The 18,551-nt window shown below is 46.5% G+C and overlaps 1 protein-coding gene across 1 annotated transcript in view; it reads right to left on the bottom strand.

Moving 5' to 3' along the window:
- PRKCH (protein kinase C eta) overlaps positions 1-18,551 on the bottom strand; it is a 119,295-nt gene that overhangs the window by 4,817 nt on the left and 95,927 nt on the right. The window contains exons 11-12 of the mRNA XM_075711817.1: positions 15,243-15,381; positions 14,094-14,282 (exon numbers count right to left, since the gene is read on the bottom strand). Of these exons, the coding sequence (XP_075567932.1) occupies positions 14,094-14,282; positions 15,243-15,381 (328 nt within the window). The remainder of the gene's footprint in view (positions 1-14,093; positions 14,283-15,242; positions 15,382-18,551) is intronic.

Below are 18,551 nucleotides of genomic sequence, written 5' to 3'. Positions count from 1 at the left end.
ATGGCAGTCAAACTCATACTGATCTGCTCCAACAAAAGGGTGGGATATCATTTCAAAGGACAGTCAGTCTGTTATTAACTTACAACCCCGATAAATGTATTGTACGCTGTGCTGAGACCTCTCAATTGCATCTGTGCATGGGAACCGGCACTGAAAATGTTTTCTTTAAACATCATCACGCCGTACATGAAATACGTTCCTGTATTCTGGGCAGCCGCAGCATCCCTGCAGGTTACTCAGCCTGTGGATGTACACATACCTCCACACCTGGGGTCTGTGACAGAAAATGAGAGATTGGCCATTACTGTTCTTCCCTTACATAAAATCTCCTAGTGAATTTTGGAAACGACTGGTCCGTCATGGCCTGGTGAAGGTGGGGTGTCTACTCTGAGGAGGATCTCCAGTCTTTATCTGACAATTGGGCTGAAAAGCAGGTATGCGAACCGTGACTCCAGCAGAGACAGTACTGATGCTTTGCACCAGAACAGAGTTACCAGCCTTACTGTAAGAGGTATATAAAATTAAAGGATGAAAATTTTGAAGCCGGTTTCCACTAAAATGAATAACTAACCCCTCTCAAACACTATTTGAACTCACCAGAAAGTAATGCACTGACAAAGAAGCAAATGAAGTTTTACTTTGTGCTTTCCAGTATGTCAGGAAAAAACAGAAGACTATAATGACCTCTCAAAGGCTCAACAGCCCATGAATCTTTCCCTTTCTCTCTCTCTGCCTTAGGCAGTACTGGTATTTCCCTGCTGCAATAGGGTAGCATCTGACAGCCAGTCTCATGCTGCCTCTGCTATCTGTTGGCTCTTCTCGCAAAGCAAACAAAGAACCTGAGATTTCTAAGGAATTTCATAAGAAGTCCGGCCTTCATCTCTGAAATAAGCAGCTGGAGCCCACACCCATGTCTCTGACCATGTAAGTAGCACTTCTGAACCAAACAGCATCAGGAGGGGCAAGGCTGCGTGCCCAGAGCACGCAGGCACTGCCCTCTGCACACACGCAGGCTGCGCAGGGGAAAGGTTTGTGGAAGTGCAGCTAATCTTTCACCTGATGCCTTCGGCTGCATTCAGAAACAGCTGGAAAATGCCTTACAAAGCGTTGGCTGTTCCTGGCATCCATGGGAATTTGTCTCCCAGCAAAACCAATAGCAAGACTATTGATCTTAAACCTGAACCAGGCTGTCAAGCCCTCACTCTGTGATCACAACCAACCATGGGGAATTATCCCATTCCTGGTGTAAGAGCCCCTTTGGAGCACCCTCAGACTGGGTCCCTTTGGGCTACACCAGTTTGCTGAGCAGCAAACCCGAGCAAGGCTCTCGGTGACCTCAGCTAACCCTCTCACCAGCATCGCAGCCAAAACCAGCAGCTGGAATGAGCCAAAAACATGACTTCACAAGATCATTTGAAAACATTTACTGAAAGAAAATGCAGCAAGCCATGACAAGAAACGAAAAGCTGAAGATTAGTCCATGGAGGGCCCGTGAAGTTACAAGGAAAAAATGCAGACATAGCAGTGCCAACCATTAGGAAAAATCTGCGTCAGCCCTGGGAGCTCAGCCCATGAGCAGGTGAAGGAGAGCAGGGGACCCGTGCTGGTCCTCCCCTTCACTCACTACGTGGCTCAAACCATGCTGGGAAGAGCTCCAGGTTTCCCAGTCTGCTGAGCAAGGCTGTAGTGGACTTCTCTGGTGCTGCTCACATGCAGCATTGCAACCTCTGTCTCAAGAGGCTGAGTTTGCAAATCAGTCTAACAGCCTGGAAGTCAGTGAATGGATGTTTGCGCAAAACAGATGTTTCCAAGCATTAATTTCCTTGAATTTACAAGTTCCCTTTCTCAATACTGGAATCCCTGATAGGTTTTTACGTAAGTCATGTATGTGCTATTTGCATCAGCATAATTGATTTAATGAGTAATATCACAGTCACTAGATTACATGAGATTGTGTCACCTTCTAGGAATACACTAACAAGTCCAGACCCCTTCACAGGGTAATGCACTTCAGGAAGGGGAATACAACTTTCTGCTCAGCCATTCCCTTCACACTGACAGCCATCAGGACGAGGAAGAAATCGATATTTCTTGTATTAAAGAAAGTCTTAGACGCACCAGCTCCCAACAGGACTCTGTTGCCCTGGGCAGGGCGCATTTACCTTGTGAGAGAAAGCCCATGTCCCTGAGCAGCTCATCTTTCAAATGCAAGCGCATGACAGAGATGGAGGCTCTCCCCCATCTTACAGGCAGGAAACAGAGGCCCAGAGAAATTTATCATTTTATTTTGCCAGGAGCTCAAGGGCAGCCCCTTGCAAATATGATGGCAGACCCTCAGTCCCACCTCCTCTCCAACACAGCTTCCACGTGCCTCAATGGGCCCCTATTCAGGACTGTGCAAATGCAATAGTCAACCCCAAGCCCTTCCATTAAAGGAAAGAAAGATTTCCCTGTTCATGATATTAACATTTCCCGCCTGTTGGTGTTTCTCCCATGTTGCTACCAAAGTGAAAAGCAGCAGCAGCACAGGAGATTAACGTCCCACAGTCTCCCCTCTAGTAACGAGGGAGAGCGGGGAGATCAGGAGATACCCAACACGCTCATCTTCATTAAGATTCATGAGCTAAACTAACAGGGCAGAAATTAACTCGAAAGGAAATAAGATTTCTCAAAGATCTATTTGATCTCAGACAAAAGGGAATCGTTATATAAATAGAGCAATTACTCTAATTAAGGCTTCCCTCCATGAATCTCTCGACTGAATGCTGCAGTTGCTGAAAACAATTTGGCTGCCTATTATGTAAGGCAAACAAACCCACAGTCTGAAGTTTCATTAGCCTTCATCCACCCCTAAAAAAGGAGAAGAAAGATGGCTCTATGGCTCCATGTGTTTTGTCTGTATTATTTTTAATGATTGGAAGCCAGGATGCGTTAGCATAGCAGAGAGACTTTTTTTTCCCTTTCTTTCTTTTTTAAAATAAAAAGCGTTCTTCTGAGCCAGTCTTATCTTTTGCTCTCTTGGGCAAGGCTCCTATCACCCTCTATCACAGTCCTGCTGGGGCGATGCTCGCAAGTGCATCTCGCTTCCTCATACAAAAGCAAACCAGGGCTCAGCCACGCAAGTGGGTTACGGGGAGCGAGGCAGTCAGCACAGCTTTCACTAAGTGGTGTCAGCTGAAGCTCCACGGCCCTGGGAGCAGGGTGGTCGGAGAGCTCTCCCATGGAAGTCCTTGTACTTACGGCAGGTCAGCTGGTGCCTGGTAACTTAAACTGCAGCAATTCGGCTGTGGGTGCGAGCCAGGCACTTGGGAGCGCAAGTCCTACTGACCTTCAGTGAGGATTGTGATGCTGAGAATGGGACTTGGAGTCATCACGGCTCTCTTGAGTGCTACCTCTATTTTACACTGTGGATTTGCTTCAACTGCTGCCATTAGAGGCCATGTGGCATTTTGACTTCCTACCCTACACACAGCAGGATTGATGGCTAAAAGCCCTGATTCGTACCAGCGCAATTCATCGTGGTGCTGAGCCAGAATATGACCCATGCATGCACAGGGTGTTTCTACCCCCATGCTGGGGTCCTGGCTATAGAAAACTCTGAGCAGGTGAAATCCTTCAGTACAGAGAAGGTCCAGTGAGTGCAGTGCCAGGGCTCAGAAGTACAAGACTGCCCTGAGAGCATTTTAAGGAGGTGGGGGAGGAAGAGAGATCTCAGTTATTTCCTTTTCCAGATAAAAAAGGAATGGGAAGGGAGGTAGAAACCAGCCTTCAGCCCTGCTCCTAAAAGCCAGAAGACTGTAACACTAAGCATGACAGCACTCACATGTTTAATGCGTCAGCCGCAGGCAAGAAGGACAAAATGTCAGTGCAGTGGATATTAAGCAGATAAATTTGATCTCGCTTTCCCCTAGTGTAGCAACGCTGCTCGATGCTGTCCAGTCAAAGCTCGAGGGAACAAGAAGGATTAACTGTGTTGCAAACAGTACTGAGCAAGAGAGACTAGCAAAATAAACCAAGGTAGACAGGGCAACTCACGTGTGGGATAGACACATCTGGCTCCAAATCTCCTGGTGGTGTAAGCTGATGTAACTTTGCTGACTATCACCAGGAGAGAACTTGGCGCAATATTTGGGAATTAAATGTTGTCTGAATAGCTACAAACTTCCTTGCTGTGCTGAAATCTACCTGTTTCCCTGCCTCTCCCCACCCATCAACAAATAACTCATCAACGCTAATGCAGAATGAAAAGGCCACAAGTATCAAATGCATATTGGCTTCCGACGATAGCTAGTGATTTTCAACGCTTCTGCCTTTGGTACTCCTGTAATAAATAATAATAAACAGAAATTAACTTTAGTCATTATATATATGGAATATTTAACATATGTTTTGGTCAAGATGTCATTCCAGAAATCTGTGTTTTCAGAACTGATGAGTCAACCCCAGTTCCCATGTGGGTCACCAGCTGCATGGGCTGCTCAGACAGTATCAAACTCCGGCTGCTGTTTTTAAATTACCCCAACTGGACTACAGGTACAGCATAGGGATATGCAGGTCAATTACTAAATCAATATATCAATCAATCAGAGTAACACAAACATAGAGGGAGAATGAGCATCGCACTTGTTAACAGACTGGGGGCATGATCCCACTCTTGTTTTAAGCAGTGGTAAAATCTCCCTAGGGTTGCACGGGAAAACAATTAATCCTTTTCTGATAGTCTTGTCAAGAGGAACCGGGAATCTATTACACAACCCTGGGTGGCCTATTTACGTAGGGTCAAGTACAAAGGAGACTAAAGCGCCCCAGACAAACCTGTAAAGGCCAATTAAGAAAGGGGGAAAAAAAAAAAAAATCTCAGGAAAATACTTCAAAGGAGCTTTTTTTGTGGTCTTGGTTATATTTCGATTCTCTTCATTTTAAAGCTCCTGAAAAGACACAGCAGGTCAGAAAGTTCAAAGCTGGAAGGACGAGTAAGACTTACAGCCCTGAACAGCTCGGACAGTCGGAGATTTGTTATCCCTATAGAGGTGCTGAGACCTCCCAGCTAGATGGGCTGGCCCCCTCCGCTGGCGGCTGCACAGCAAGACCTGGTCCCATCATTCAGCAATCATTCCCATCTCCAGGTCGGTCCCAGGTTCTCAAGGGAATCCTTGGGCCTTCCCCCGAGATTGGATTTTAATGGACTTCACCAAAATGCCTTTGAGGGTCTATAATTGCACTGTTTAACTGTGGCAGTGCTGAGAAGGGGGCCCAGGCCACAAGTCTTAGGCTCAGCCATGGGAATCGCTTCTTCCCGAGCACTAGGAGCAAGCAGAAAAAGAGGAGGGGGAAGACAAAGTTGGCACAATGAATGCTCCTTCACTTTTTTTCCCATCCCTGGCAGGAAAGAGGAGGATGAGTCACACCTGACATTACAATAGGCAGGGTTAGAAGCTTTTGTTATGAAGCAAATCTGAGCCTGCACGCCACGGACTTAAACAAGAAGCTAATTTCAGCCTATTGGAAAGGGAAAGGTAAAAAACCTAATGACTACTTCAGGATGAATTTGACCTTGGCAAGCTATATAGAGACAGCTTTAGTTTCCTTTCACAGTGAATTATTCAGAAGCATGGGACTATTACTGTGGGGAAGAGGAGCACATCAGAAAGGGGTGTGATCGATCGACAGAAGAGATTAAGATCACTGGGGAAAGCTGTTTGCTGTTTGAGAAGTAGGAGGCAAAGAGTAAGAGACAGCATGTTACAGAGGTGGATATGCACGCTCAGGCAAAAGAGGTAAGAAGGCAACCTGTGGTGGACCACAGCTGTGTCACTTCGCCACAGTGTGTGTTTATGGAAAAAAATGGTATAGATGAGACATCATTTAAAACTGCAGAACTCCTTCACAGTTGGGAAACGACAGGCCCCAGAGTCCTGCTTTTGCTGCAGAGGCTCTGGAGCCAACCAGGAAATGCAAGATGAAAGCATTTCTAAAACACAAAATAAAGAAAAAAACGTTTACACAGATCCAGCATGGAGTTTCACAGAGAGATTCAAATATTGGCCTGACTCTGACAGCCAAAGTTTAATCAGACTGTGCAAGAGGATTTATGGAGCCTGCCAACTCTGAAGAGATGCCAAGGAGAGTAATTTATTGGCATATTTGAAGGCACTTTTAATATCTGCCTTTGTTAGCAGGCTCCTCAGCTCTGAGGATAAAGCAATGAGCTCACCTAGCTCCCTCTTTGATTTCAGTGGGTCCACCATTGTGGTGTTCCTTTTCCTTTTAATCTTTGTCTAAAAAAAATACTCCCGGCATCTGGTTCATTCAGAAACAAGTTCATTCTGGCTGTTCCAGCACTGCACGTGAAACAGATTATCTGTCTTTTTCTGTCTGTTGGAAAGAAAGAACCTGGCCCGGATCTGTAGGATGCAAGTGCAAAGGACATATGCCTTGTGCAGCGTGACGTAAAGGAAACGTAGGCAACCTTGCACCATCAGCACCTGGCTGCCTCGTTTCACACCTTGTAAGTGTTCAGGAGAGGCCTGGGGAGCACGAACAGGGGGGTTTGGTCTAGCTCACACCGTGGCCAAACTGACCGCCCAGGACTGCGGGAAAAGGCGAGGCACAAAGGCAGCAGGAAGCAGATAGGCAGTGCACTTGGATGTGCCAAGCGAAGCAGAGCCCAGGTATTCTGAGTCATGTGCTGCTTGCTGCAGCATGCAGGGAGGATGCAGACACCCACCACGGTATCTGAGCTGATGGCAGCTAGTTCTGACCTCCCAGTATCCAGGAGTGCTGGAACCTGAGCAAGTGCAGAGTATGAAAAGAATAAACTTAACCAAAAAACAGTTCAGAAGATCTCGCCCTCCGTGCTGATGTCCAGGGTGAGCAGCGGCAGCGAGCAGGCAGCTTGGACCATCCACATCTCTCCTGAACTTAGACATCCTTGCCAGCAGTCCCAAACCAGCCCCTTCCCCTCCACTCCTCTGTCACAGCAGACTGTTCACTTTGATTACATTAAAAAAATCTGCCTCTAAGTCTTTCTGCCGCAAAAACCCTGGCCTCTGCCTTCTCTCCTCATTAATGGCATTTTCAAGTTGCTTACAGCTGTGGGGCCAGTCTGGTTCAGCACAGAGCACTCACCGTCCAGAAAGCCTTTCTGAAAATAAGCCACAGCACACGCAAAAGGGGTCCTGACCGAGGGTTTGGGCAATCATGGTGGCATCCCCTTAGGATGGGTAGTTTACTCCTCCCACAGCACAGCTCAGTGTTCATTTTATTTTCTCTCCTTCAGCTGGGCCTGGGTGGAGTACCCTAGGGAAATTTATTTTCTGTATCTCTCCAATCTTCTTTCTTCTGAGCCCGTTATTGTAAGTGCATGCAGCACAGCCTGAGTCTCCAAGGGCTCTGCTGGGGCTGTTACCCTGCACCCAGCCAGACTGGACTGCCCTGTGCTCTGACCACATGGGCTATTAGAAATTCATCAGAATTTCTTTGAAATGACAAGAAATAACCACTGAACGCTATACTCCCCAGGGAGTGCTGGATTTAACTCACATACACACACACACAAACATAATAATCAAATTTATCTCTCATTAGGAGGCATCACACAGAATTCCTGAAAAATGATGAGCTCGTTTTCACCGGAAGGAGAGGCAGACATTTAGTTTTTCCTCATCTAGTATCACCTGGAAATTTAGGGAAGAAGAAAACCCTAACACACAGACACACACACTTTCCCAACTGCTACCTAATTTATTTCTACGTCTGCTTATGGATACACAAAGCATTTCTACAATTCACTATCGGTGCCCTCTAACTTTACCTCTTGTTTTAAGGTAGAATTTGGCCACATTTTGAAATAATATCCACAAGCTTCCCCCCACCAACTCAAGAGCAATTGCTGGTGGAGCAGTACATCTCTCATTACAGTACCTTGTGGGGAAGTCTCTTGTGTCCGATGGTTACCCGAGTGACTGAGGGACCTACGGCGGCCTCATATTCACTCTTCTGGGCAGCAAAGGAATGACAAACTTCTGTAGAAAGTTTTGAGTGGCTTTTTTAATTAACAAGACGAAAATTGGCCGAGCTATTGCGGAAGGGCCCCCATACCTCTCTCCCACTGAAGATGAAGTGGCTGGTTACTGTCTGCACTGCAACATTCCTGAGCGCTTTTCCTTCTCTGCAGAAAAACCTGTGTGTGCTGCCTCCTAGCAAAGGGGGATAAGTTAATGCTGCTGGTGAGCCCTCGGTATTGAATACTGCTGTGTGTGCTAGCTGTACAAGCAAGCCAAAAAACCTAAGGAACTAACTGAAAAGCCTTAGTTTCTGGGTTTCAGTCTGTGACATGGGCTCACAGGAATAGAAAAAGAGGCTTTTCCTTTCTAGATCAGGGCTTTTTTGACTTCTTGATCGGGCTTCAAGGCTGTCTGGAGGCAAAGGGGTTGGATTTAAACCGTGGCACATTTAACCATTCCCCCTCCCGCTGCTCCCAAGAGCCATGCAAGCTCCCTCCTGGCTGCTGGCAGAAGCCGGGAAGAAAATCCCAACTCCCTCACCTTGTGCACTTACAGCCAAAAATGAGTCCATAAAGCACAGGTCGTCAGAGCAGGACCTGGCTCCTGCTGACCCACAGAGCATCATTATTGCTGTGGCTGAGTTTGAAGCACTAATTCACAAACACAACAGCCCCTTGATGTTAACGTGGCAGAGCAAAGGGGATTTTAAGCAAGTCTGAAGACCAAAGTCTAAAGGAGGTTGGGGAGGGGGTGGTTGTGTGTGTGTTAGACCTTAGTGGTGCTTTGGAGTGCAGAAAGTGCCAGGGTATCTGGAGGGGGAAATGAACTCAGTCACATGAAGGGGCAGAGAGGGCACTAAACCCAAGTATTTGCCTTTTGAGTCAGCATCACTTCCAAGCTATTGTTCTCTAGAAAAACAGATCAACTTCAATTTTTTCTTTTGTGTCCTTGGCACCATATTACTGACATCATTGTTCTCCGAGATACGGGACATGTTTGCTCTCAGCTGAGCTCCCTCACCTTTCAATCCCTCTCACTCTTCCCATTAATCCACCAGCATTTGGATGCCCCCATGCTGTTCCACCTGCACTGGGCAGGAGTGCAGGCTGTTAGAACCACAGCCAATTTCCTCTGCACCTTCCCCTTTTCTTGCCTGATGTTTATTTTTCACGAGAAAACCACTTGGAGGGGGACATAACCATTTTTGCTCAGTCTCTTAACTCCAGTAGTGTTTTCTTCAAAATGCATGGTTTTAACCAGCTGGGGCAAAACCAGGCTTTAGTCTCATTTGCGTCCCCAAAATATACAGCCAGAGGCAAGGCTGCCCAAGCCTCACTTTTGGAACGAGCATTTTAGCTAGGCAAGAAGTGTTTCAGAGCTCACATTAAGACTGGAGGTTGGCACACAAATGCCAAGAGAAACCCTCAGCTTTAGCAGACTCAGCTGTGACAGGAGTCCAGAAATCCAGGGTGCAGAAGGCAGAGCAATGCTAACACTTCCCTGGGGAGATGCTGCTTTCTAGCCCCTGCTGTTACCTGGCTCTGAGAGTGAAAACTTCTAAGCTGCAATTGCTCATCCAAGTCTCCAAGCCTTCGGGTCAACCGCTGCTACTTCAGATCATCAGTCCATGGAGCGACTCAATAGGCTTAGCCCTTCTCTCCTCATCTGAAACCAGACTTGGAAAGGAAAATCCCTGCAGCTTTCCCTGTGAATTTGCTTCCCATTACGCCATCGACTTTTGAGACCCGATTTTCACTGTGTCCCTTCATTCTCCCCTCCAGCTAAGCCTGACTATTAGCAAGACAGCGTGATTGAATTGCATTCAAGGAAGTCATACGTGAAGCGAGTGAAACACGCTGCCAAAATACCACCCTGCTTATGGGAAATGAGAGGATTGTATTTCATGTTGCAGTTCACTCAGCTGAATCCCAAAGCCTCTGGCTGCCTGAAAAGCCAGCCTCTTTGCTCAAGTACTTTTTGCTAGTGACAATTTACAAATTCAGAACACTGACATGCTGTAACAAAGCAAAACTCCAGCTGCACTCTCACCGTAAAAGATACGGTGTGGCAGTCTCTGCTCTCTGCACACTCACAAAGTTTTTCTTTCACAGTCTCTTTGTCATCAGACACCGGTGACTACTCTGTCAGCTGATGGCAAAGACTATTTGAAAGAATTTCTTTTACAGACACAAACCCAATAGCTCCTCTGGCATAAACTCCTTGTGACTGCTGTCAGGTAGGGCTACGGAGAAACCTTCTTTGGGGGGAATCAAAATCAAAGCAAAACTTACATTTAGAATGAGCTGAAGTGGTCTGAATCCATTCACCAGCAATTTTCCTTTTCTGCACTTTTTTTTACTCCCACAAGCAAATCCATGCCCAGTTCGACTTGCTCACACAAGCAGTGGAGACCTCAGGTTGAGTCCTCTCCACCTGGCTTGAACCATCAATACCTAAATTCCTCAGTGACACTCTCAGATGGGGCAGGGTACACGAGTGAGGTTTTCTACTTCCCCCCTCTGGGAGTATTGACTCCAGCAAAATCCTGCTGATTTACACTGATTTAGCTCTGCCCTACTCTTTCCCCAGCTCTTGAGGGAAAATATCAAGGACAAAAAAAACATTAAAAAGGGAAATAGATAAAAACTTCTTTTCCTAGAGCACAAATATTTCTGTTTTCAATTCTAAACAAGGTCCCAGGGCATTAAGGTTGTTTTTGTTTTCCTTGGTACCAGTGCTCAAAAACACACCAGGAACACCCAGTGACCTAAATGAGGTCCTAAGGACATATTTTGGTTATTATCTGGAAACTGCAAAGATGAACAGGATGCAACCTTCAGAAATCGGGTGGTTTTTGATGGGGGGAAATTGATGAAGCACACTTATGGTAAACGAAAGTAAACCAAAGTAACACCATCCGTGAAATGGGTCCTAAAAACCTATTATCCTTGTTTACAGCGAAGCTCTTCATAAAGGCAAATGGATCAAGTGCTTTCTAAACCTAGATATATCCATTTGCAGAGCATCTCTAAGCAGCTACACCTAATTGCATCTTCCTGGCAGAAGGATTTGATTTTCGTTTCAGAGCTTTGTACCACTCAAGACTAAGCAAATTCTCACTCGTCCTGTTCAAGGTTAGAGGCCAGAACTTTTAGTGAGGGGGTAATCCAGTTATTAAGGCTATTAAGGCCTTAGCCTGCAACACAAGAGACCCCAGGTTTAATTCCCTGGTCTTCCATAGGCTTCCTATGCCATGCAATTACTTATAATCATTTATGCCACTGCACTAGTTGAGTGCTCTGATTTTCCAGAGCTCTTAATATCATGGGTTAGAAAGCACTGTCACAGCTGTAAATCAGGGAGCTCGAGTTCACTTTTGTTGGAGGTAAACACAGTAGCAATTAGAAGATGCTCACATAGTAACAATGCTGTATCTAAGAGAAATAATATTAACATCAGATGTCTGCAAGAAAAAAAAAAATCTATGTATTTAGCAGCTAGAGAATCTACTGTCTTCCTTCATAAAATAGCCACAAGGGACCAAAAAAGCCAGGTTCACCACTCTGTTATACTGACACCTAAAAATACTGACCAAACATTATCAGTACACTGCAAATATAATACCTCAGCAGTGATCACATTTGTTACCATTCAAAAGGAATCCAAGTGTGTGGGTTTTTTCCATTTCAGTCTAGAGCCCCAGACAATCTCATGACAGGATGTTTCCTTCCCGTTAAAGCCAACATGCTCTGATGCCTCTAGAAACTCAGCATAAGAAAGGGAGGGGGAAATGAAGAGCTCTTCTAGTGAACAGCTCTTGATCCCAAAAGCAGCTACTGTGAAGTTGAAGAAATTCAGGCTGTAGCCAACTATCATCAGTGCTGTAAAATAAGATGCAAAAGTCACCTCCAGGTAGCAGCCACCCAGGGAACAGAAACACGGAAGGAACTGAAGGTCCAGCACAAATTTCAGTTGCAACTTACCACTAGTTAATCACAAGGCTCCTGCTTAATCCCCTAAATTTCAGCCTTTATCCCAAAGCAGACATAGCGTAGCGCTTCTCCCGAGCAACACATATGCATTTCAGAGAGGCAGTTTTGCTTTCATTTGGGTTTCACCAGCAACACGTGATACAGCAGACAAGCGGAGCAGTGGAGAGGAGACCTTTTTCAGGCAAGTAACCAGCAATTGAAGCTGACTGTGCAGTTTTGGAGATGCTCGGTCGATCTCTATTTAAATTCTTAGCTCCCTCCTCAATGCTGGCCCTCTTTCTCCAGTGCCTCTCATCATGCTGCTTGCCTGTTAATCACAGAAGGGACCCACTGTTAAAAGCTGGGCTCTGAACATGGGCTAGAGCAGCCTGGGGTGACTGCAGCTTGCGCTGGCTGTTTCCATGAGGTTCCTATCAGAATCAGGAAAATAAGCATTTCATCAAGAGGCTAAAACACAATTCATATTTTGTTATGCCCTGAAATTCCTGTTATGATGAGCGTCTATCTGACCACATTTTACCTCCATCTCATACTTATGCAAGATACCTACATCAAATCCACTCTGCTATTACTTGTCACTGCAGAAGAGGAATTGGCTAAGGCATTTAGGAGTCCCAGTCCAACAACCTGAACGCTGCTCCAGAAGCTGCAATGAGCCTGAACTTCACTTTTTTTTAAATTTTAAGTATGTTGCAGGTTATTTCCAAAACCCAAGAGGGCCTTCAGCATGACAAACGATCACTCCTGAGCGCAACCTATGATTTCAAAGCACAACCTTTTGCCTCCTCAGGAAGTGGATTTTATTCTCACTTGATTTCTGTGGAATTTAATAGATGCATTTTCAGCCACAGAAAGTAGTCGCTCAGTTCATATACAACAGAAACCTTTCAGCAGAAAACTTCCAGATTGTCATTACTAAAGATCTGATCAAAACAAACTCTCCTCTTTCCTTTAAATGGTCCCATCATTCATTACGCCATTTCTTTAGTGCTCCACAATTTCTATTAATTAGTATCTTATCCAACTATTTCTTAGATCTTCTATTACCACAATATTTAGTAGTATCCAGTCTTAAATGCATCTTTGTTCATAGTGTTTTTGCAAGGAAAAGGAATACTCTGATCCTTCTCTCTCCAAAAGGGTACTTGGAGATATTAAGCGATTTGATCAGGGGCAGGAAGAAGTCAGTAGCAGAACAGCCAAGTTAGGTCTCCTGATTCATAGGTTAACACCCTCATAATTTAGTCACCTTTTGATTCATTACAGTAAAGGCAGGCAGTTCCAGTGCACTAGGTACTGTTTGTACACGCGCAGCCTGAAATCTTAAAAAGCTTCATTCCCATGTCACAGGCAAAGATGTGAGGCACAGGGATAAAAGAGCTCCTGGGAAAATTCAGGAACACATGGTAGAACAAGGACTAAGTGTAACCAGCAACAGCTCTCCTCAAACTGTTTGCTGTACTGATACATCAGGGTCTGTTTTCAATCATGCTAGACAAGGAGTCACATTGTTCAATATATGTGTCTCAGCAGATAACTAAAACTATCTGAGTCAGGTATTGTCAGAGGTTTATCCCTCTCAGTACAGCCCCATTTTTTTCCTCCCAAACACATAAAAATCAAAAACCTGTCTTTGTATGCAGGTACACAGCAATCCCTGGGGGTTGGCTGGTATTACCAACAGCCAGAACGAAGGATTATCATGAGGACCACACTTCTTTGCCACTCCAGTCACGTGGAAATCATACGGTCACTACTGATTAAATACTGTGTATACCTGCTTCTTCTGCTCCGGAAGATGACCGTACATTGTAAGTCATTAAGTCAGCAGGGGAATGCCCAGACACACAGACATGCACACACTTTGATTGCCAAGTTGGCTGCTGAATGGTATAAAGGACATAACTATGCAAACACACCTAAGTGTGGCAGGATTTTTTCTTTTTTGTTTACCCTTCAATCCAAGACAAAGAAAGGGTCAGGGTCAGGGTAACTGAGATTTCTGAGTGCCCATATCCCAGCCCTGTTTTCTTTTGCTAGATTTAGGCTGAAGAAAGCCAGGACAGAGAGCGCACAAACGGCCAAAGGAACTCACTGCTTTGAGGATTGCCACTGCGTCCTGCTGGAGCCACGTTGGGTAGACGACTTCGTCATTCAGAATGGCCTCGAAGAGGTCGTCCTCGTTCTCCGCCTCGAAGGGTGCGTGGCCACACAGCATCTCATACAGCAGCACGCCCATGGCCCACCAGTCTACGTCAGGGCCATACAGCATCTCCTGCAGGATCTGAAGATGGGATAGGAAAGAAATACCAACCTGAAGATTCTTAAACCGAGCAGGGGAGGAAAAAGGATTTGAAAACATTAACACAGAAGTTCTTGCTATGTCCTAACAGCGCTCTCTGCTAGGCTGGCTGTATGTCCAGGAATATACAGGTGCTCTCAAGCTGGGAGCCCCCAGATCAGCACAAAGGTACATCAGATGCTTTAAACAAGGGCTGAACTAGCTCGGCTGCTCGCAGGGTCACATGGGAAACAAGCCCTTAGAAATGATGCTAGGTCTTAGCAAGAGGAGAAGGGGCATTTCAGCACAACTGGCTGAGCCTCAGAAGCGGCAGCGCAGCCATGTGTGTGGGATGACATCGCCTTTTCCTTGCCCCTGGGAAGGAAATGCTTACCCGGCTCCAACGGCAAGGCTTTCAACTGGAGAGGGGAAGGAGCACAAGTGTGTGAGAAAGGCACAAACACCAACCACAGACAAAAATTCAATTGTGTTGAAGAAGGATCTGAAACCCTGCGAGAACATCTGGCAGCATCTGGAGGGCAGCTGTTCCTTAAAGAGGTGTTTATTAATTTTGTAGTGAGATTGCAGAATGACAGGGAATGGGAGGAGGTAGAAAAAGGAACTGGGAAATGAGGGAGAATTCAATCTCCTTTCAGATCAAACTGGGTCAGTATCTGTATGTGCCTCTCAAGATTTTTGCAGCTGTGCCTCCATTTTTCACCTCACATTTCCAAAAGAAAAATATAGGCTTATCTTGGTGCCTACAGCAGCCTGAAGGTTTACTCATGCTTTGCTCACACAAGGGACTGATAATACAAGCATACATCCAGGAGGAAACCTTGCACCCGGCAGTCAGATAAGGTGTAGCTGAAGATACCAGCGAGTACACTTGCTGTTCCAAAGCTAACCTATGCTTTTCATATTGAAACCAAGTTTTCCTGGCCAAAGAAAGGTTTCCTATACCTCTGGAGCGATGTAGTCTGGTGTACCACAGAAGGTGGCTGTGGTAATGCCATCATGAATGCCCTCTTTGCACATTCCAAAGTCTGCCAGCTTGCAGTGACCCTCGTAGTCCAGCAGCACGTTGTCCAGCTTCAAGTCCCTGCAACGAGAATTGTTCACCGAGTCGCTACGTGCTTCGAGCAGCCCCAGCACAAATGGAGGCAGCGTCCCAGGCCTCAGAAGCTTAACCTGTAAACTGGACAAGCCTCATCATCATAAAAAAATAAACAGAAGTCATGCAGGAGGGGTTTTCTTTTGCTTCATCTCTTGCAAAAGGGAGGGAGGAACAAACATCATTCTTCCAAACTGCATTTAATATGGGCAGGTGCTATACAAGTTCGCCCACATGGCTTTCCAAACACACCACAAGCCTGGCTGGCAGAGCTCCCGCTCATTTAGCTCTGGGACTCACTGGAGCAGAGGTTGCCAGAGCTGTCAAATTGCGTAACGATGTTATGATGCAGCAAAACGCACCGCACGGGACGTGCTCTGATTCAGCAAAGCACCGCGCTGGGAGCACACAGCTGAAGCCGGGGAGGCGTGCAAGGCTGCTTCAGAAGGGCAGCAGATCCCCTCTTCTCCTGAGGTGTGGGGGGTTAAGTCCCGGACTTCCCTGTATCGGGGCAAGCCTGACTGATAAACCCCACCTGGAGTGTTATCCAAGCTGAGAAGAAAAGAAACTCCCTGCTGACACCACACCACATGGGCAGGGGGAATCTTCGGCCAGCATGGATGCCTCCATCATAAGGCAAAGTCTTAAAGTCCTCCCAGATGTGTTGATTCCAGCAGGACTGCACTAACGTAAGAAATGAATGTCCCCCATAGTGCTCACTGGGGTGGGGACCTCCTTGTCACTGTCACAAGAAATCTGCAGCCAAACAAGATGCAGAAAGGAACGTTTTCCAATACGTCACCTCTAACAGCCTGGGAGCTCCTCAACAAAAGCAGAGCTGCCAAAATGACAGAGCCCTAACAAAGCTTATCAGCTTGCCTGACCTTGAGATTGCTTGAGGGAATAACCTGCAGTCAGAAGTACCGTCAGGAACATAATCAGAAAGCACAGGGTCATCTGCAGACTTAGACAATGCCTTCCTAAAAATACATACCAGCTTGTAGCACCTCTGCTTTTCAGCTGCCAGACAAGCTCTAGGCACCATCACAGATGGAGGAAAGGAGCTCTGATGGGAGCTCTGTGCAGTACAAATAGGTCACAGTTCATTTTTTGAACTTAGATATTGGCCCAAGAGTTGCACAGAACCCTCACAGCAGCTCTGAGGCAGGGAAGTGTTATCATTGCCATTTTACTGAGATGGAAGACACCTTGTAGACCTAGACAAAGCCACTTTCAAAGTCATTCAGATGCCTAGATAAGGATCAAATAACTAAACACATTTGAGGGTCTTGGGGCCCCTTCATGAAAGCCAGGCTGGAACTTGATCCATTTTGCCCTCTGGTTGGACATCTATTTCCCTGGGAAGGGGGAGCACTGGGGAGGGTGGTAACACAGGTGGTGGCATCCCCATATCAATATGAAAACCTATGAGTGAGCTGAAATCTGAGTCTAGCTTAATCCTGTTCATTCTCCATCTATGATCTAAAAGTGATAATCAGGTGGTCGATTGCTCTGTTGTGCATTGGCATTTCTACAGCCCACACCACCACTGCATGCCTCTCTGGAGCTGGAGACAGCTCTCCCTCAACTTCATTGTTGCAGTGGAAAGATCAATGACGCATTGTGCTAGACAATCAGAGACACAACCTGTTCTAAAGAGATAAGAAAAAGTATTATTAGCCCCTTTTGAATGGATGGGAAAGCGAGGGGTAGAGGTTAAGAAATTTGCCCATGTCCCCCAGGGCCAAGACTGAACACCAGCTTCCTGAATTCCAGCTCCGGATCTTAATCACAAGATCATACATCCTATCTCTTCAACTTTAACACGGCATGGCAACACAAGCCAGCAAAAAGCCCTCTGCAATGATGCTGCCCTTCCCAGCAGGCCTACCAGCCATCCGGTGGCCAGCAAAATTTGGATGCCGAGGACAGTGCCCACGCCTGTCTTAAGCTGCAGTGTTTGTTCTGGGTGGGATGCTCAGCAGAAGAGACTTATTTTTCCCCTTCTGAGAATCAAAAATGGCTGCTAAGGCATGTGGGCAAAGGCTTGCCCTGGAAAGGCTTTAGGCGAGCACAGTGAGAGGTATTGTACGTGCTCACCCATGACAGTACGCCTTCAGCAGCAGTTTACAGCCAAAGCTCTTGTTGCTCTTCCCTGTGGTTCCTGGCAGAGCAGGGAAGCCCTCCAAGCATGAAGGCAGGCCTTGTTTCCAGGAATCTGCAATGGTGTGGTTGAAATGCGCAGTTTATTCTTGGCTCGGTTTTAAATGCAGCAAACACCTTTTCGGTTCTGGGCAGGCCTGACTGTTGGGGGTACCCCTAAAGGTGCGACTGGAAGGGGAATTTTGGTGAACCTGCTTGGAGATCCCCATTCCAAACCTCCCCTCACTCCCCAAAACATCCGCCACGTCCTAGCATGCTTTGGGAATACCTCAAAATACACCTTCCTTATATCCAAGCCAGCAGAAGCACGGTCACATACATTGACTAAGCGAGCAGGTTACAGTCCCTCATGGAGAGCCTGAGCTGCAGAGGCAGGACAAGCTGCGAGGCAGGGCCAGCTCTGCAGATCAGATCACCGGCCACTCTGCCACTTCTCAGCCTCTGCCCCACAGGACGTGCTGCAGAAAGCCCGAAATCCCTGCTAGCTGTATAAGGCATGATGCTCATCATCAAGATGGCAGGAGCTTCTGCAGATGCAAGAGCATACTGCACTTGCTGCGTCCTCCCAGAGAGTCTCTATATATGTAATAGCCATTAAATTTAAACTGTCTGCCTCTTGCTGAGCGGGTACAGTTTTAACCACCCAAGGCAAACCTCCAGCCCTTTGGCTTCTCTACATTGCACACTGAACCCATTAAGAGCGCCTGTTGTCTCCTTCTGCAGCTGGGATACTGGCTTCTCCTGACTTCTTTCCAGCAACGTGAAATCCAAAACTTGCATTTTCTATTTTTACATAACCTGTAACATGACATTAATCTGCTCTCACTTGCTCAGGCACTCTGGCTACATGCCATTTTAGAAGAGGACCTCCCGTGACCAAACAAGACTTCTCAATTCTCTTCACTTGGCAAGGCCACAGAAGATGGCCCCACGCGTCCCCCTCAGAGCAGGTCTCATGGGCCAGCACAGCAGCAGGCTCAGCCACGTGGCTCCTC

The sequence above is a fragment of the Pelecanus crispus genome, chromosome 6 (assembly GCF_030463565.1).
Source record: "Pelecanus crispus isolate bPelCri1 chromosome 6, bPelCri1.pri, whole genome shotgun sequence".
Lineage (NCBI taxonomy): Eukaryota > Metazoa > Chordata > Aves > Pelecaniformes > Pelecanidae > Pelecanus > Pelecanus crispus.
The sequence above is the reverse complement of the archived record's forward strand: the minus strand, read 5'-3'. Positions and strand labels throughout refer to the sequence as shown.